A 14572-nucleotide genomic window follows, 5' to 3' on the forward strand; every position below is an offset into this window, starting at 1 on the left:
AAATCTGCTGTATTTGTATTACCTGCACCCTAGTCTCTCTGTCTCTACCCAGGCTCTGCCCTCCAAATGGCGCAACACCTTCTGCTCTTCAAGTCTCGAAGAGGTTTGAAAGTCAATGATAATCATGCTAATCTGTCTCTGTCTGTCTGTTTGTTTGTGTGTCCGCCCGCATTGTTTTGGGTTCCCCTGTGGGTGTCACCAAAGACACATCACCACCAGGGCTTGACATTAACTTTTTCGCTTGCTGGCCACTGTGGCTAGGGGTTTTCCCGAGTCCCTAGTCATCCAGCTATTTTACTAGCCACAAATTAGATTTTTTTTTTTTATCATGACGCTGTACATCTAACCTCAGAAGATGATATGCTTAAAGCAAGAAGATGAGTGCATGGTTTTCTACATGGGATGATACAAAGAAATAGAAACTGAGTAACTGAGCTTTTTCTTAAACTTGAATACAAACAATTGATACATAAGGGGCAAAGTGCAGAATATACTATAGAATAAGCTACCTGCCAAATTGGCTAGTGACACTGAAATTGTTACCAGCCACAGCCATGTTTTACCAGCATTTGGCCGGTTGGCAGGTGCCAGTGTCAAGCCCTGCACCACATGCACCTGGCATTGGGCAGGGGGCCACGTTGCCATCTCTGCTTCCTCTTGATATAGTATATGCTGTTACCAGAGACAGTCCATTCTGTTAGAATTAAAGAATCTTTGCTGTTACTGTTACCTTGTTACTTTAGAAGTGGTGGACACACGCTCACTATCGCCTAATGATTCTCACAGTTTTTAAACTGGGTGCACAGCTGAATCCCACATAAACCAGAAATGAATGAAGGAAGCAACTAGGACAACTAGACAAAAAATCTGAAGAGTTCTATCCTTCGTTTGCCTCATTCTGAAACCTTTGCCCTCATGCAAACCCTTTGCGTTGCAGACAGTGAAGTGTATTATGACTGTGAAGTGAAAACAACACTGTTGTCAGACAATGCCGGCCAAAGGTGAATACAGCAGTGCAGACGCAACACAAATAATTGCCCAGTTAGTCGCCAATGAGATTATGGCAGAGAGCAGTGGGGCAAGTAAGCTCCTCAAGCCTGAAGCTCCTGTACCAGGATAAACACTGACCTTAAGGTGTATGTAAATACAGTACAGTACAGTGCATACAGTAGGGGAGGGGGGGATGGTATACCAAGACTCTAGGGTGGTCGGGTGGTGACTAACCCCACATTACCTATGGTGGCAGAGAGAGAGAGAGAGAGAGAGAGAGAGAGAGAGAGAGAGAGAGAGAGAGAGAGAGAGAGAGAGAGAGAGAGAGAGAGAGAGATGGATGCTTTACCATAGATCACCTCACATGGTTTCAGTACACACACACACACGCACGCACGAACGCACGCACGCACGCACGCACACACACACACACACACACACACTCAGAAAACCAAATACCAATTCGTTTTATGCCTGTGAAGAGAAGAAAAGTATGTGGCCCCTAACTGTTCTAACCAGTTTGTCCGGCTTTATGTACCCGTTTACCTAGGCCAGAACGGAGCTGTCACTGAACATCTTGTGTAGCCTAGGGCCTACCTGTAGAGTAGACTACCTGAAACAGGCAAGAGTTAGAGTGGTTTAGGAAGCAAGATGTTTCGGATGCTTATATCTAGCCACTATTTGACCTCACAGGGCAGGGGTGGGGAACCTATGTCTCGAGGGCCGTTCATGGCCCTTGGGGCCGTCTTACCTAGCCCCCGATAGAATTTTAATGTTGTGCAGTTTCACATTAAATATGACACGCTTTGTACAGAAATGTTAGAAATTACATTTGCAATACAATTAAGTAATATTTTCAGGGGACCTAGTGAAGCTGGGGCCTGTTGTAAAAGTGGCCATCTTCAATATAGGTCAAAGTGCAAGGGGGAAACCCTGGTTTGTGTTCATCGTACGGCCCTTGGAGGACTTAATACAATTTTAAGTGGCCCTCGAATTAAAACCCCACCCATGTCACAGGGGAATTGTCAAGTAAGGGTGACGTGGTGGTTTCTGTCTCCTTTGTTTATTTAATCTAAAGGCTTTGGTATTTCCACTGTGTCACCTTTCGGCTACAGGAAACACCTGTTGTTTTGGTATGTGTTTGGTTGTGTTTACAATTCCTGTGTTGATGTTATGAAATATTTGTATGTCGTAGTAGTCATCACCGTCTGACCTCATGAGGGATCAAATAAGGGTGACTGACACCTGTTTCATCTTTTCAGTCTAGGATTTGACATTATTATACCACACCCTTTACACCTGTTCTTTGTTGCACTTGAAGGAGGCCCGAAATATCGTGCCAATAAAAACTGGGACCATTAACAGTGTTGCGGACATTCATCCTTTACCTTGGGGTTTGACATTCCTATTGTCTCACCTCTTAGTTACACTGCCCGACAGAGGCAAAGTGCAGACAAACAAAATTGATTTTGGGCTGAAAATGGGCTTCATTGGACCTCCTTTATCTGGTGGCAAAGCCTTATTATGGTCCAAATGTGTTCCGTCAAATTTGTTGTAACTACAATATCCAACCTAATACCCAGGCTTTCAAGGCATTGCACTTGAAGAAGGACTAAGGTCCGAAACGTCGTGCCATTAAAACAACTGGGAGCATTGACAGTGTTGCGGACATTTATACCTTACTTCTTTGAAGGCATTATTAGTTACAGCACTAAGCCTTTGTAGGGCAGTACAGTACACAATTCCTCTGTTGTTTCGGTATGTAGTTAAGGGTAGAGTTAGGGCTTTGGAACCTCCATTGTCTCACCTCTTGGCTACAGTAAACACTGCTGTCTGCTGTTTTGGCATGGAGGCCCAAGTGTGTTTATATTTCCCTGTTGATGTTATTAAATGCTAATGACTGACGGCTCTCTGCGTGCTCTAAAGTTAATTATGAGCCACACCTGTCACTGTGTCTACGGGGGTCAGGCAGGCTGAAACACAGCAGGTGTCAAACGCAGAGCTTGTGGAGTGGAGCGGTTTTCTCATCCTCTTCAGGTGCTGGTTACACGTATCCAGACATTTTTAAATGTGGATTTAAAAAAAAAAATCATTTACGAGTAAAAGCGACATATGGATAAAAATAAACACTTTTTACATGCGCATTCTAAAGCTCTGTTCACGGAAGTTTTCAAAAAGGTCCATATACGTGTAAACAGCTTCTCAGTTAGTAGATCTGCTTGTCAGTGTTGAAGAGGGCACACACATTTTGAAATACATAGAGAGGCCTATCAGGGCAGGTGAACACAGAGGGGTATACATGGGTTCGCCGTATTTGTAAACACGATATTGTGAGAAGGGGCAAGACACTGGCAGCCAACCATGTGAGCTAATTTTTTGATCGACAGTGGTAGTGGTTTTCAACAACCAGAGGTTGAGTTGTGCGCAGTTAGTTTCGCACAGTCAGGAGAAAACAAAAATTCAGAACCCATGTATAGATGCCAATGATGATGACCCAAGATGCTTTTTGTAGATAGTGCAATAACCTTATCTTCATAAACATTATCTTCAGTAGTTTTATTTCAAGAAATCATGCTGCCCATTCACAAATGTCACCTTTTTCATGAATACTTGCACTTTTAATACAAGAAAAGGAGGTTCTTCTCCATTGTCCACCATTTTTAATTCCCAGAAATATACATTTTTTAACTGCAAAACATACTGTACTTTGGTCATATTAGCAAATTTTAGTTCAGTATGTAGTAAATATTCACGAAAAGATCAAATCTGGCAGTAGACAGCACAGTTTCAGTGCACCTTTAATTATTTTTTTGTGTTGGTCTGGACTGTGCAATCAAGAGTGATTGTTCTGCTTCTCACTAATTAAGAGGATGTAGGCCTACCTGTCAAGTTTTGCCTGTTCAAGCAAGGTGGGTGATTTCAAATATGCAGACCCCATTTTCCCGGGGCATTTACTGCACTCTAGTGGTCACAAAGTGACATTGATCTTGAAGTGGTCATAGCAGTTGTGATTATCCAACAGTATGACAATGGCACCGCTTCTGGGTCAAAGACGTCCAACATGACACTGTCCTTCAGTGCTAACAGATGCTTTTGCTTACTGTAACTGTGAAAAACATTTTTTTGAAAAGTGAATGCATGAAAGCCAAGCCAAACAAATTATTTCAAAAAACAGTACAGTAAGCAAAAGTATCCGTTGCACTGAAGGACATGTTGGACGTCTTTGACCCTTCTGTACATTACTTTGCTATCTAAGGTATTCAGTTAATTATGCTCTGCAAAATCAACAATATAGACACACAATCCAGGGACTTGGGGATCCTAATTAATCATCTGGCTATAAACTTGCCTTGCCATTTTATGTTTGTAATAATGTGCATGGCATTGTCCCTGCCAAATAAGCTAAAAGGACATACTAAAATACAAATAAAAACAAAATAAAAAAAAGAAATCTGGAAGAAAATGTCTCCTTATCATACAAATTTATTAACACTGTAGAAAAAAAGAAACCGTAACGGACATGGTTGCAAAGAACACTTACAGTATGTGCCTTAGTTAAGTCCACTGCCTTCTGCGGCTGCACACTTGGAACAGTATTTAACGTTCATATCACATTCATGAGGCTGGCGAAACACACATACAGTATTATTATAAGGACAGTAGTTGCGTTGCATAACGTTTCATGATCAATACTTGATATTGGCAAGCCCCGGCTGTGAAAGCAGCAAAGGCTTGGGGGCTTTTATATTTCCTCTTCATTTTAACTTCATCACCAGGGGCGGAGCTATAGGAGGGGCGAGCAGGGCATTTGCCCCTGGGCCCAGGGCCCTCCTGTATTGATAGTGGGGGCCCTATTGTGACCTTGGCAGACTATATTAGGGGCCCTATCAGTGTTTTGCCCTTGGGCCCGTTGTGGAATTCTTCCGCCATTGTTCATCACATTACAATACATTTGTAAAAGTGATCATTTTATCAGGCTTTGGTAAACTCCAGTATGAGTATGTTACAGTCTTTGTTGGGTAACACTTTACCTGAACGGACAGGTGATCAATTTCATGAATGTAATAGTGTCATTAAATGTAATTTGGCTATTGTCATGACAAGTTGGCATTGTCTGGGTAGTGTGTGTGTGTGTGTGTGTGTGTGTGTGTGTGTGTGTGTGTGTGTGTGTGTGTGTGTGTGTGTGTGTGTGTGTGTGTGTGTGTGTGTGTGTGTGTGTGTGCGGAGCCTTTATTAAGGCGACCGCCCAGCCCAAACAATGTCAATTTGTCATGACAATAGCCAAATGACACTTAATGAGACTTTACTACATTGACACAATGTTTATGACACTTTCAAAACACTGTCATTTCATGTTTATGACTGTACTGAGTGTCAAGTATAGTGCTACCCGTTGATGTTTGCTTTAATAGCTTATAAGTGCTTCTTCTTCTATGGCTGGGTCAACTGAACACTTTTTCCATTTTGAAAGGGTGAAAAAAATCGGGAGGGATGTTGTTACATCAGTAACTGGTTGAAGAAAAGCAGCGTTTCACATTGACAAATACTTTCCTTGAAGCATTCTAACAGTGACTGGCACTGTTAAGACTTGGGAACTGAAGACCACACTTCACGTTAGTTAGTACTGCTTGGCATTGTGTTGCCCATCACATTATTACACTCTTTCCATACAGTTTTCCGTCTTGCTTGGCTCCCCCTAGCCTAGTTTTACCAGACCCCCCCACCCCAAATCCATCCTTTCTCTCTTTTTTCTTTGTTCCTTTCAGTCAGTTGATTAGTTTCTTTTTGGTTTCTCTCTGGTTATGGCACCAATAGATCTTTCATCTCTCACTCTCGCTCATCCTTTCGTTCTTTCTTCAGCTCTTTCTGTCAGTCTCCATTATTCTCCCTGGTTATGGCGCCAGGCAGTCATTCAGTCTGTCATCTCTCAGTCGCTCTCCATCTCTCTCTTTTTCTTTAGCTCTTTCTGTCCGTTTTTTCCCCCTCTGTTTACGCCACCAGGCATCACCCAGTCTTTCATCTCTCGCCCTCACCCGCTCTTTATAGCATGAGATGACAGTCTTCACAGACATGTCTATAGCACATGGAAAGCAAACTGGTCCACCTCAGACAACTGCAGCTCTCGAATACTGTACCGTTTGTCATTTTATTGTGGGACAAGCTCAATGACCGATGTTTTGACAGTGTAAGAAGGCACACTGCGTCGAAACATCAGTCGTTATGCTGGTATCTGAGTACAAGTGCTCCAGTCATTCCTGGACTATTCGTTCTGAAGTGGACCAGTTTGCTTTCCATTGTCTACGGACCTGGCGATTGGGAGCACCAAGAAGGCTAGAGCGCAAGAGACTTTCCCGTTTCCATCTCTACGACACAGTTGTGTTTCCCTTCGGGCTGTTCTTCCCTTCACTGCTCGCCTCTCCCTTGTTCTTCCCTGCTCCCTTCACAGCCTTCGCTGCTTTTGGGGCCTTGGCCGCCTTCTCCCCCTTCTCCTTTTTCACCACCACCTCTTCCACCACTCCTCCTCCTCCTCCCTCTCCATCCATCTCATCATCGCTCTTGTCCTTGACCTTGTGCTGGTGCAGCTTGCGTTTGCCCTTGAGCGGGGTGGTGAAGGTCAGGGAGTTCTTGTTGAACTCCAGGGGGAAGACGCCCACGTCGCCGTCGAAGCGGTTCTTGGCCACCTGCAGCGAGCGACGGCCGGGACACGTCACCAGCTTCTTCTCCTGCAGGATCAGCACGTTATCCGCCTCCTGGCTCGCCTACGGAGGGAGACACAAGAGAGACAAACTCAAATGTCATTATTTTTCAGAAACTCAAGATACTTATGTACTGTACATAGAAAAGATCTCTTTAAGCCTGGCTCAAACTACACGATTGTCGACCCGATTCTCGGCTGAAAACCCCCCTTACGACAATCGCTGGAACGTTACCCCCCAGGACCATCGCAAGCGATTGTCGGGAAAGATTTCCTCGTCGTGGCCGGCGTGCTAAGATAGAACTTTGGCAGCTCAAAGAGTCGCCGATCGCAAGCCGTAGAAATCAAACGGTGTTTGATATTTGCGACTGGAAATAGAACGTCGGGCATTGTTTCGGTGGTTGCGAGCAGCGATAAGAGTGACAGTTGCAATTCTCTTCTAGTGTGCGGTGCACCCCGACGCCAAAATCGAACACAAAATCGCTAGTCGTGTAGTTTGAGCCTGGCTTTAGAGGAGAGATTTTGGGCTTTCTGACCACAAGCCATGTTCACCACAAGCCTTGTTTACACCATACACATGTGTGGGAGAACACTTGGCACTTCAAGTTAATTGTTGTTCTATTATTTCTTGGCACAGCTATGAACTATCCTGAGGCATGACCTTGACTGACCCCTGCTGCCCTTGAATGACCATGGCTATGCCAAAACTGGAGGCAGTCTGCAGCTTCAGCTTACTCATCTGAAGAATATTCAACTGTGACTTCTTTTCAGGCATGACCTTTAACAAACACTTGAACTGACTGCGTTGCCCTTGACTGACCTTGGCGGTGCCGAAGATGGATGCGGTCTGCAGCTCCTTGTCGTCCTCCTCTTTCCTGGGGTGGATGATCAGGGTCACGTGGCAGCTGCTGTGGGTGGCAAACTTCCGGAAGGCCCCGATAATGTGGTCCTGCACCGCAAATCTGGTTACACAACAACAAAGATTTAAAGACACACTCCTCAATTACAAAAAAATAAAACAAATAAATGAACACAGCATTCAAGGAGAATACATTAGGGCAGCAAGAATGTGGCTTTCACCCTGTTGTAAGTTGCACTTGTCACTGAAACGATGGAATACTGAAACACTGATTTGTGGTTGAAGAAATACAACTACCTAGTTTAAAAACAACATGTGAGTAGCAAAATGTGGGTAGGTGCTTACTTGTCCACAGACAGGTGCTCCTGGCCCATCATGAACTGCAGGTTGTCAATGACGACGTGGCCGATGTCATACAGGTAGACAGCATGCTGCATGGTGTCCAGCACCACCCTGATATCACAACACACACATCATTTAAACCACGGATCTTACTCCACCATCTAGATCCCCCATACTCAAATAGCGGCCCGCGGGCCACTTGTGGCCCGCGGGGCATCTATTTGTGGCCCTCGAATAATTTTGAAAAATTAAAAAAAAAAAAAAAAATTTTTTTTTGGTCCGATCGCGCTGCCGGCTCTTATTTTGAAATCGCACCACAGACGCTAGGAAGATGCGTGCAGGCTCCAAACAGAAGTGACTATGAGGGTGGCAGAGGCTGTTGTAAGGTAGACTACAGAAGGGAAGGACGGTAGAACTTGTAAATAAATTATTTACAAAGTTCTCTTTGCCTCGTTTTTTGAAAGTAATGGTCCACATTTCATTGCATACAGTGTGTTAGGTTAGGACTTCGAATTGGTTTAGCACTAGCTGTAGCTAGTTGCTAACACAAATTAAGGCAAATTGTGTTTGAGCTCTGCTGGCAGCTAACTAGGGGTAGCCTACTTAAAAACGAATTGCTTGATAAACTTTTCACACTTTTAAACAGTCCCCAAATACTTCGTTTGGAAAGCTAAGCCCCTCATAAGATTTCAAACAAAGTTATGAGCAACTTGATTATTTATTATTGGCTGTTGCATTTAATCAACATTGCATCAATTTGCCATTTTCTTGTTGGCAAAACCTGGTGTCCTCCTATCTACGTGTCCTCTTTGTTGGGTCCATTATTGCATCTGATTCTCATTATGCATGTGAGAGCTGCATAAACAAAGTCATAATAAGCAACATTTGTTTGAAAAGTGTTATCTTCAGGCTTATTGGTTTTCTCACTAAGAAATAAATGTTTATGAATGTCTAATCTTATGTAATTTTAAAAAAAATACTGAAGGGTGGGTGGCAATGACAGCAAGGCAGGCACCTCACCCCACAGTGCTCCAGAAAAATGCAGGCCCTTTATGAGAGAAATGTTCTCCCATCCTGTCACTGGAAACTAAATATCTGCTGTGGGTGTGAGTGCGTGTGTTTTGTGATTACAAAGGCCTTATCATTTTTTATTTTTTTTAAATATTTTTTTTTGGTGGGGGTCGTGTCGTGTCAGCCCGGCCCGGCCCTTTATAGGGAGGAATTTTGAAAAACTGGCCCTCGGGGACTTTTAATTGAGTACCCCTGATCTAGATGGTTGGTATAATTTTACATACTGCCTCCGACAGAGAGCCTAAAAGGAGACGGCACCTACAATGAAAAATAAAACCAATTACGTCCTTACCAAACTCAGGACAACGATTTATTTTAAAAGTAGTTTAGTAGCCCCAAAAATAGTGGTACACGCCTTTAAAGCTCGAAGGTCACCATCAGGCACATCGGCTCCGACAGCACTGCGTAGCACTTTCACTTCCGATACAATTCTGACCACCAAACCCAATTTCAGAACGTAGCATTGATAGTCAATGGGTGGTGCCGACAAAATAGAACTTGTCTCTAATTGCTATCCGACATCCGCGTATGTCCGCGGACATCTGCCCCAGTCTGCAGGGTTCTATTGAAAACAATGGAATCAAACTTTTACGGAGCAGTGCTCAGCACTTTGTCGGAGCCAGTGTGCGGAAGACCTCACAGTTGATGTTCTGCTGCCCGTGGAAGGTCATGAAGTAGAGCGGCAGCTCCTCGAAGAGTTTAACTTTAACTTAGTTTCTATCAGGAGAATACACTACAACTACTACTACTACAACTACTACAACTACTACAACTCCTAATACTGCTACAACTGCTACTGCTAAAGGTCAAACGGTCATCACACTCACTTGATGTTTTGCTGGCCGTGGAAGATCATGAAGTAGAGCGGCAGCTCCTCGAAGAGTTTAACTGTAACTTAGTTTTTATCAGGAGAATACACTACAACTACTACAACTGCTACTGCTACTGCGACTACTGCTATTGCTACTGCTACTACTGCTACAGCTAAAGGTCAAACGGCCATCACACTCACTTGATGTTCTGCTGCCCGTGGAAGGTCATGAAGTACAGGGGCAGCTCCTCGAAGCGGTCTGCCCAGGCGTCGTACTCGTGCAGGCTGTCCTCGAAGCGCTGCTGGGCGAACTGCGTCAGCATGATCTTGGCCAGCCGCACGTTGTTGATCTCGAAGCTGCCCCACAGCGTGTTGACGCCGCCCATGCACAGGTCCAGGGCGTACTCGCTGATGAAGGTTGTCTTGCCACTGCCCGTGGGACCTGATGAATACACACAGGAGCACACGCACACAGTTAATAAATTGGCTGCTGCCCCGAGGATTACCACACTGCCCAGGGGCCTATACTAAATGCTGGTTCAGGAGTAAAGCAGGTTAAAGGACCAGTTCAGTCAATGTCAACATGCAGTTGTAATGCTCACACCGCCCTGGACTTGTCAGTACCTGAGTTTCTTTTTTTCCCTTCAGCCTTTTTTCCCGAGATCTTGGTCCTTTTGTCACTTCTGATCCGGTCCCGATATCTAAATTTGGTTATCTGCCGATACCGATAACGATACTACTCCAACCCGATACCCACATATGCATGGGTTTCAACTTGTGGTATGGCATTCTAACCATTCATTTATCATTCTGACCAGCCACCACCGTGAAGACGGTGAGCTTGCCCTTGCGGTGTCCTTTCAGGATCTTGGTCAGGTCTGGAAACCGGCTCCACTTGACCCCGGCCACCTGCTCCGTGTTGGCCAGCTAGTTAGCTATATACCTCTCTCTTGTTCTCTCTCTCTATGCATCCATCCATCCATCCCTCCATCCACCTGCTCTCTGTTGGCAAGCTCTCTTTCTCCTTATCCATCCATTCATCTAACGGTTAGATGGCATTCTAACCATTAATTTATCATTCTGACCAGATTTATCATCCCCCCCAATATACTGACCGGTGAAGACGGTGAGCTCGCCCTTGCGATGTCCCTTCAGGATCTTGGTCAGGTCTGGAAACCGGCTCCACTTGACCCCGGCCACCTGCTCCGTGTTGGCCAGCTCGCCAAACACGTCGTCCCTCAGCTGCTTGAAGGAGACGATGGACTTGTGTGCGGCGGGGATGGAGGACTTGAGGATGCGCGCCAGGTTGCGGCCCTGCGCCAGGGCGTCGGCTGCGCTGGGCTGGTGGTCGCCGGGGCGGACCAGGGAGCAGCGTTTCAGGCCCAGCTTACGTGCAAACACCTGAGAGGCAAATGGTGATGACGATTTGGTTATTACTAGACAGACGCACAGGTTAACAGTTCAGCGGACAAACGCACAGGTACAGAGGCCTGGGCGAATCAGGGAGAAGTGCTTCAGACCGAGTTTACAAGCAAAGACCTGAAAGAGGAATAATAGTAAAGGTACAGACAGACAGGTTGCGTCCACGGTGGGCTGGCAGTTACCTGGACAAACCAGGGCCAGCTTACAACAAACTATGGAGGGAATAACCATGATGATCTGGTATCTATACATGTGTCTACTGGTTTCGCAAACGAATGTTCTGCTTTTAGTTGATGGAGGCCTTCACGACAAGTGACAGACACGTACACAAACAGACTGATAGATGATAAATAAATGCATAAATGCTTGTCTTCCGTATTTCTCTGCTGCTGCCCAACCACAACGTGACAGACAGACAGGTAAATACACACCCCCACACACACACACAATGTTACCTTGGAAGCCTCCCACGAGCGCATGTCCCCTCCCAGCCACAGCGTGACGCGTCGGAACTGCTCCAGGTAGGGCAGCAGCGCGGGGGGCAAGCAGGTCACGCCCCTCGGCAACGCCACCGCCGGCAACCCCGTGGCCTGGGAGACGGCCATGGCGTCCACCTCCCGCCCGACCAGCACCACCTCCGGGTCCTTGCGCCCCGCCAGCCCCAGCCCGAACAGGTTGTGGTACCCCGACGGCCTTGGGACGGTCGCCTCCGCGTACACCACCCGCTCCGAGCCGTCTTTGTCGTCGGTGACGGTGGCCGTGGCGGAGAGCAGCTTGACGCCGCGCAGGCTGGGCTCCAGTCGGCCGCCGTACCAGGGGAAGACCAGGCTCTTGGTGGGCTTGAAGAAGCGCACGGCGAAGCGGCGCAAGGTGGCGTTGGTGACCTTGGGGATGCCGAACATGACCTTGACCAGCTGCGCCTCGTCGTCGTGGAGGTCGCCGAAGGGCACGGCGCTGGACCAGATGCGCTGCACCTCCCGCAGCTCGCGCTCGCGCTCCTCGGCCTCCTCCAGGGACTCCGGGTAGCCCAGCAGGACGCCGGGGGGCATGGAGCTCTGGCCCTCCTTCTGCATCACCTCCAAACAGTCCTGGGGGAGAGAGAGAGAGAGAGAGAGAGAGAGATGTGACGGAGGTGTTTCCGCACGGTTCGTCCCAATTGGAGTTACAGTACGAGACCGCTGATCTAAAGGGCCGGTCTGATAGCACAACGCTACATCCATGCCCAATACGTCACTGTATTGAGGCTTCAGGAGGAAGGTTTACCAATGTTCCACGCCACACTCTGCTAGTTGGCCTCCGTTACATGTGCGCACGTGCGTGTATGACTAAGTAGCCTAGCTGGACGCCAGGGGGCATGGAGGTCTGGCCCTCTTTCAGCATCAACTCCAAACTGTCCTGGAGGAAATAAGCGATTAAATGAATAACTAGAAGCACTCAGAGAGTGCAAACCTCCGCCAAGCCCATGGGGTCACTGATGCCATAACATCTACACTCCGTGGAATCCTATGCTAGCCTGGCAAGCCAGCCTAAATGTGAGATTAAATGTGAATATTTAGTCTGGCCCTGATCAATGACACATCGGAAGATTGTTTTTCAAACTGGGTATGTACCCGCCTATTGGCCAACGCTTTGTCGTCACTCCTTCAAAACCCTGTTGGCTATGCATCCAAAGATTCAAAACAAATCAAAACAAACCTGCTGCGTCGTCATTGGCCAGCCAGTTTCAGGGCCTGGGGCAATGTCCGGGGCTAGACCCACTCGTAGGCAAAAATAATTTTGGCCCCTAGCGGGTAGGCCTAATTTACTAGGCTAATCCTATGCCATATCTGACTGACATACCTGGAGGTCTTCCCAGCTCCCTTCCACATCCGTGTCCATGCACAGGAACTGACCAGTCGTCTTGTCAATGAACATGGAGTAGCTGTCTTTGGATGGCGCCGCGCCACTGCCACCTGGTGGCGGCTCAGTGAAAATGCTGGGAGCATGCAGGCAGCTGTAGCCGTCATGAAACGGGATGTCTTTGGACCTCAGGTACTGTTTGATGTCCGTCACAGTAACCGGGCCGAGAGGAAGGTCCACGGTAGACTTTGTGTCTTTTTTGAAAGTGCGAGAGAAACGTAGAAAGACTAGTGCTCTCCGGTTGGCGGCATGTTGGTGGAGTTTTGAGGCAGCAAAAGTCTCCGTTTGGGAGTTCCATTGTCGTGGTGGTGGCGGGACTGTAGTTCTGCATAACGGGAATGTCGCCAGGCGTCGTTGAGGGGCGTGTCGGGACGAACAGCCGCCTGCCACCCGCAGGAGACGGGTCACCCTCCGAAGGCACACGCTCGCCCACATCAGCTGTTCCCTCAAGGCATCTGTGAGTGTGAAAAGGGTAAAACCCTGGTGAAGAGGTGGCAGCAAACAATGATGTGTAGACAGGTGAGGCCTATAGTACAAAGCTGGTTCAGGATAAGTTAAGGTTAAATTAAGAGGTAAATAGCTTTTCTCGAGAAAATTTTCTTAAGAAAAGCTATTATATTGGATTACTTACCTCTTAACTTAACCATAACTTATCCTGAAACAGCTTTGGCGTATAGGCCCCTGGTCTCCCAGATAACAATAACAGCACAGCTGTTCTTCCAACAAAACTATTTCTGTCACACCAACATGCTATATTTGTTGGTGGGTACATAACAGGCCTACTGGTAATATTATTTTAAACATGTGCTCTCAATATTAACTTGTAGTAATGATTAAAGGAGACAGGACCCAGAAGTGCAAAACAGTGTCTGAGAACATCTTGCAAATATTTTGACAACACTGGAGGAATGCAAACCACCCATGCTTCACAGCAGAATGTAGGTCATGTGACATTGAAATCTAAATTAATTTCTGGCCTGAGACAAAATTACACGGCCGACATCTCAGCAAACACACAGCATTTAATAACCATGTAATAACACTTCAGAGTAGGCCATATATACGATTTAACACCTACAGCATCTACATTGTAATGATGATACGCTAGCTAGCTCAAGAAGCATGCAGGGGTCAAAACAACACGAGACTTGTTGAGATTCATTTGACTCTGCATGTGTCGCACAACGTCACCCAAATGACAATTCATGATGACCCACCTGGAGTTGGGCTTCGTTAGTAATCAACGAAATAGACCAGATATAAAGCAAAGACAAATAACTGTCACAAACCTGAGTAGAGGAGTAGAACTTGCTTCTTTCAAGTGGTCGTAAACCCGCTCATACTTGTGTGTGCTTGGGAAATGTGTCCGGGTGTAACACTACACAGTTTCTCATGGAAGCAAAATAACGTTTTGTTTACCACGTTTCACTTATGACAAACACAAATGATGAAACTGTGTGTACGTTCAGTTCAAAGCACATTT

At 46.4% G+C, this 14572-nt stretch overlaps 1 protein-coding gene across 1 annotated transcript; it reads right to left on the reverse strand.

The window, feature by feature from the left end:
• Positions 1-5304: 5304 nt before the first annotated feature.
• Positions 5305-14435, reverse strand: twnk (twinkle mtDNA helicase). The gene is made up of 8 exons (XM_063221346.1): positions 14379-14435; positions 13030-13544; positions 11646-12278; positions 10884-11169; positions 9970-10210; positions 7890-7997; positions 7506-7647; positions 5305-6749 (listed from the first exon to the last, which is right to left on the reverse strand). Exons 2-8 carry the CDS (start codon positions 13522-13524, stop codon positions 6354-6356), a joined length of 2301 nt encoding a protein of 766 aa, XP_063077416.1. The 5' UTR covers positions 13525-13544; positions 14379-14435; the 3' UTR covers positions 5305-6353.
• Between the last annotated feature and the right edge of the window lie 137 nt (positions 14436-14572).

Source organism: Engraulis encrasicolus, chromosome 17 (genome assembly GCF_034702125.1).
Source record: "Engraulis encrasicolus isolate BLACKSEA-1 chromosome 17, IST_EnEncr_1.0, whole genome shotgun sequence".
Classification (NCBI taxonomy): Eukaryota; Metazoa; Chordata; class Actinopteri; order Clupeiformes; family Engraulidae; genus Engraulis; species Engraulis encrasicolus.

What these genes read in the sequence shown, in the direction of transcription:
- twnk (XM_063221346.1), bottom strand. Translation starts at nt 13,524, where the DNA reads ATGTGGGCGAGCGTGTGCCTTCGGAGGGTGACCCGTCTCCTGCGGGTG. An exon ending in GGAGCTGGGAAGACCTCCAG is followed by an intron (nt 12,279 to 13,029) that starts GTATGTCAGTCA and finishes TCTCTCCCCCAG; the next exon opens with GACTGTTTGGAGGTGATGCA. An exon ending in CCATCTTCGGCACCGCCAAG is followed by an intron (nt 6,750 to 7,505) that starts GTCAGTCAAGGG and finishes CTCCCTCCGTAG; the next exon opens with GCGAGCCAGGAGGCGGATAA.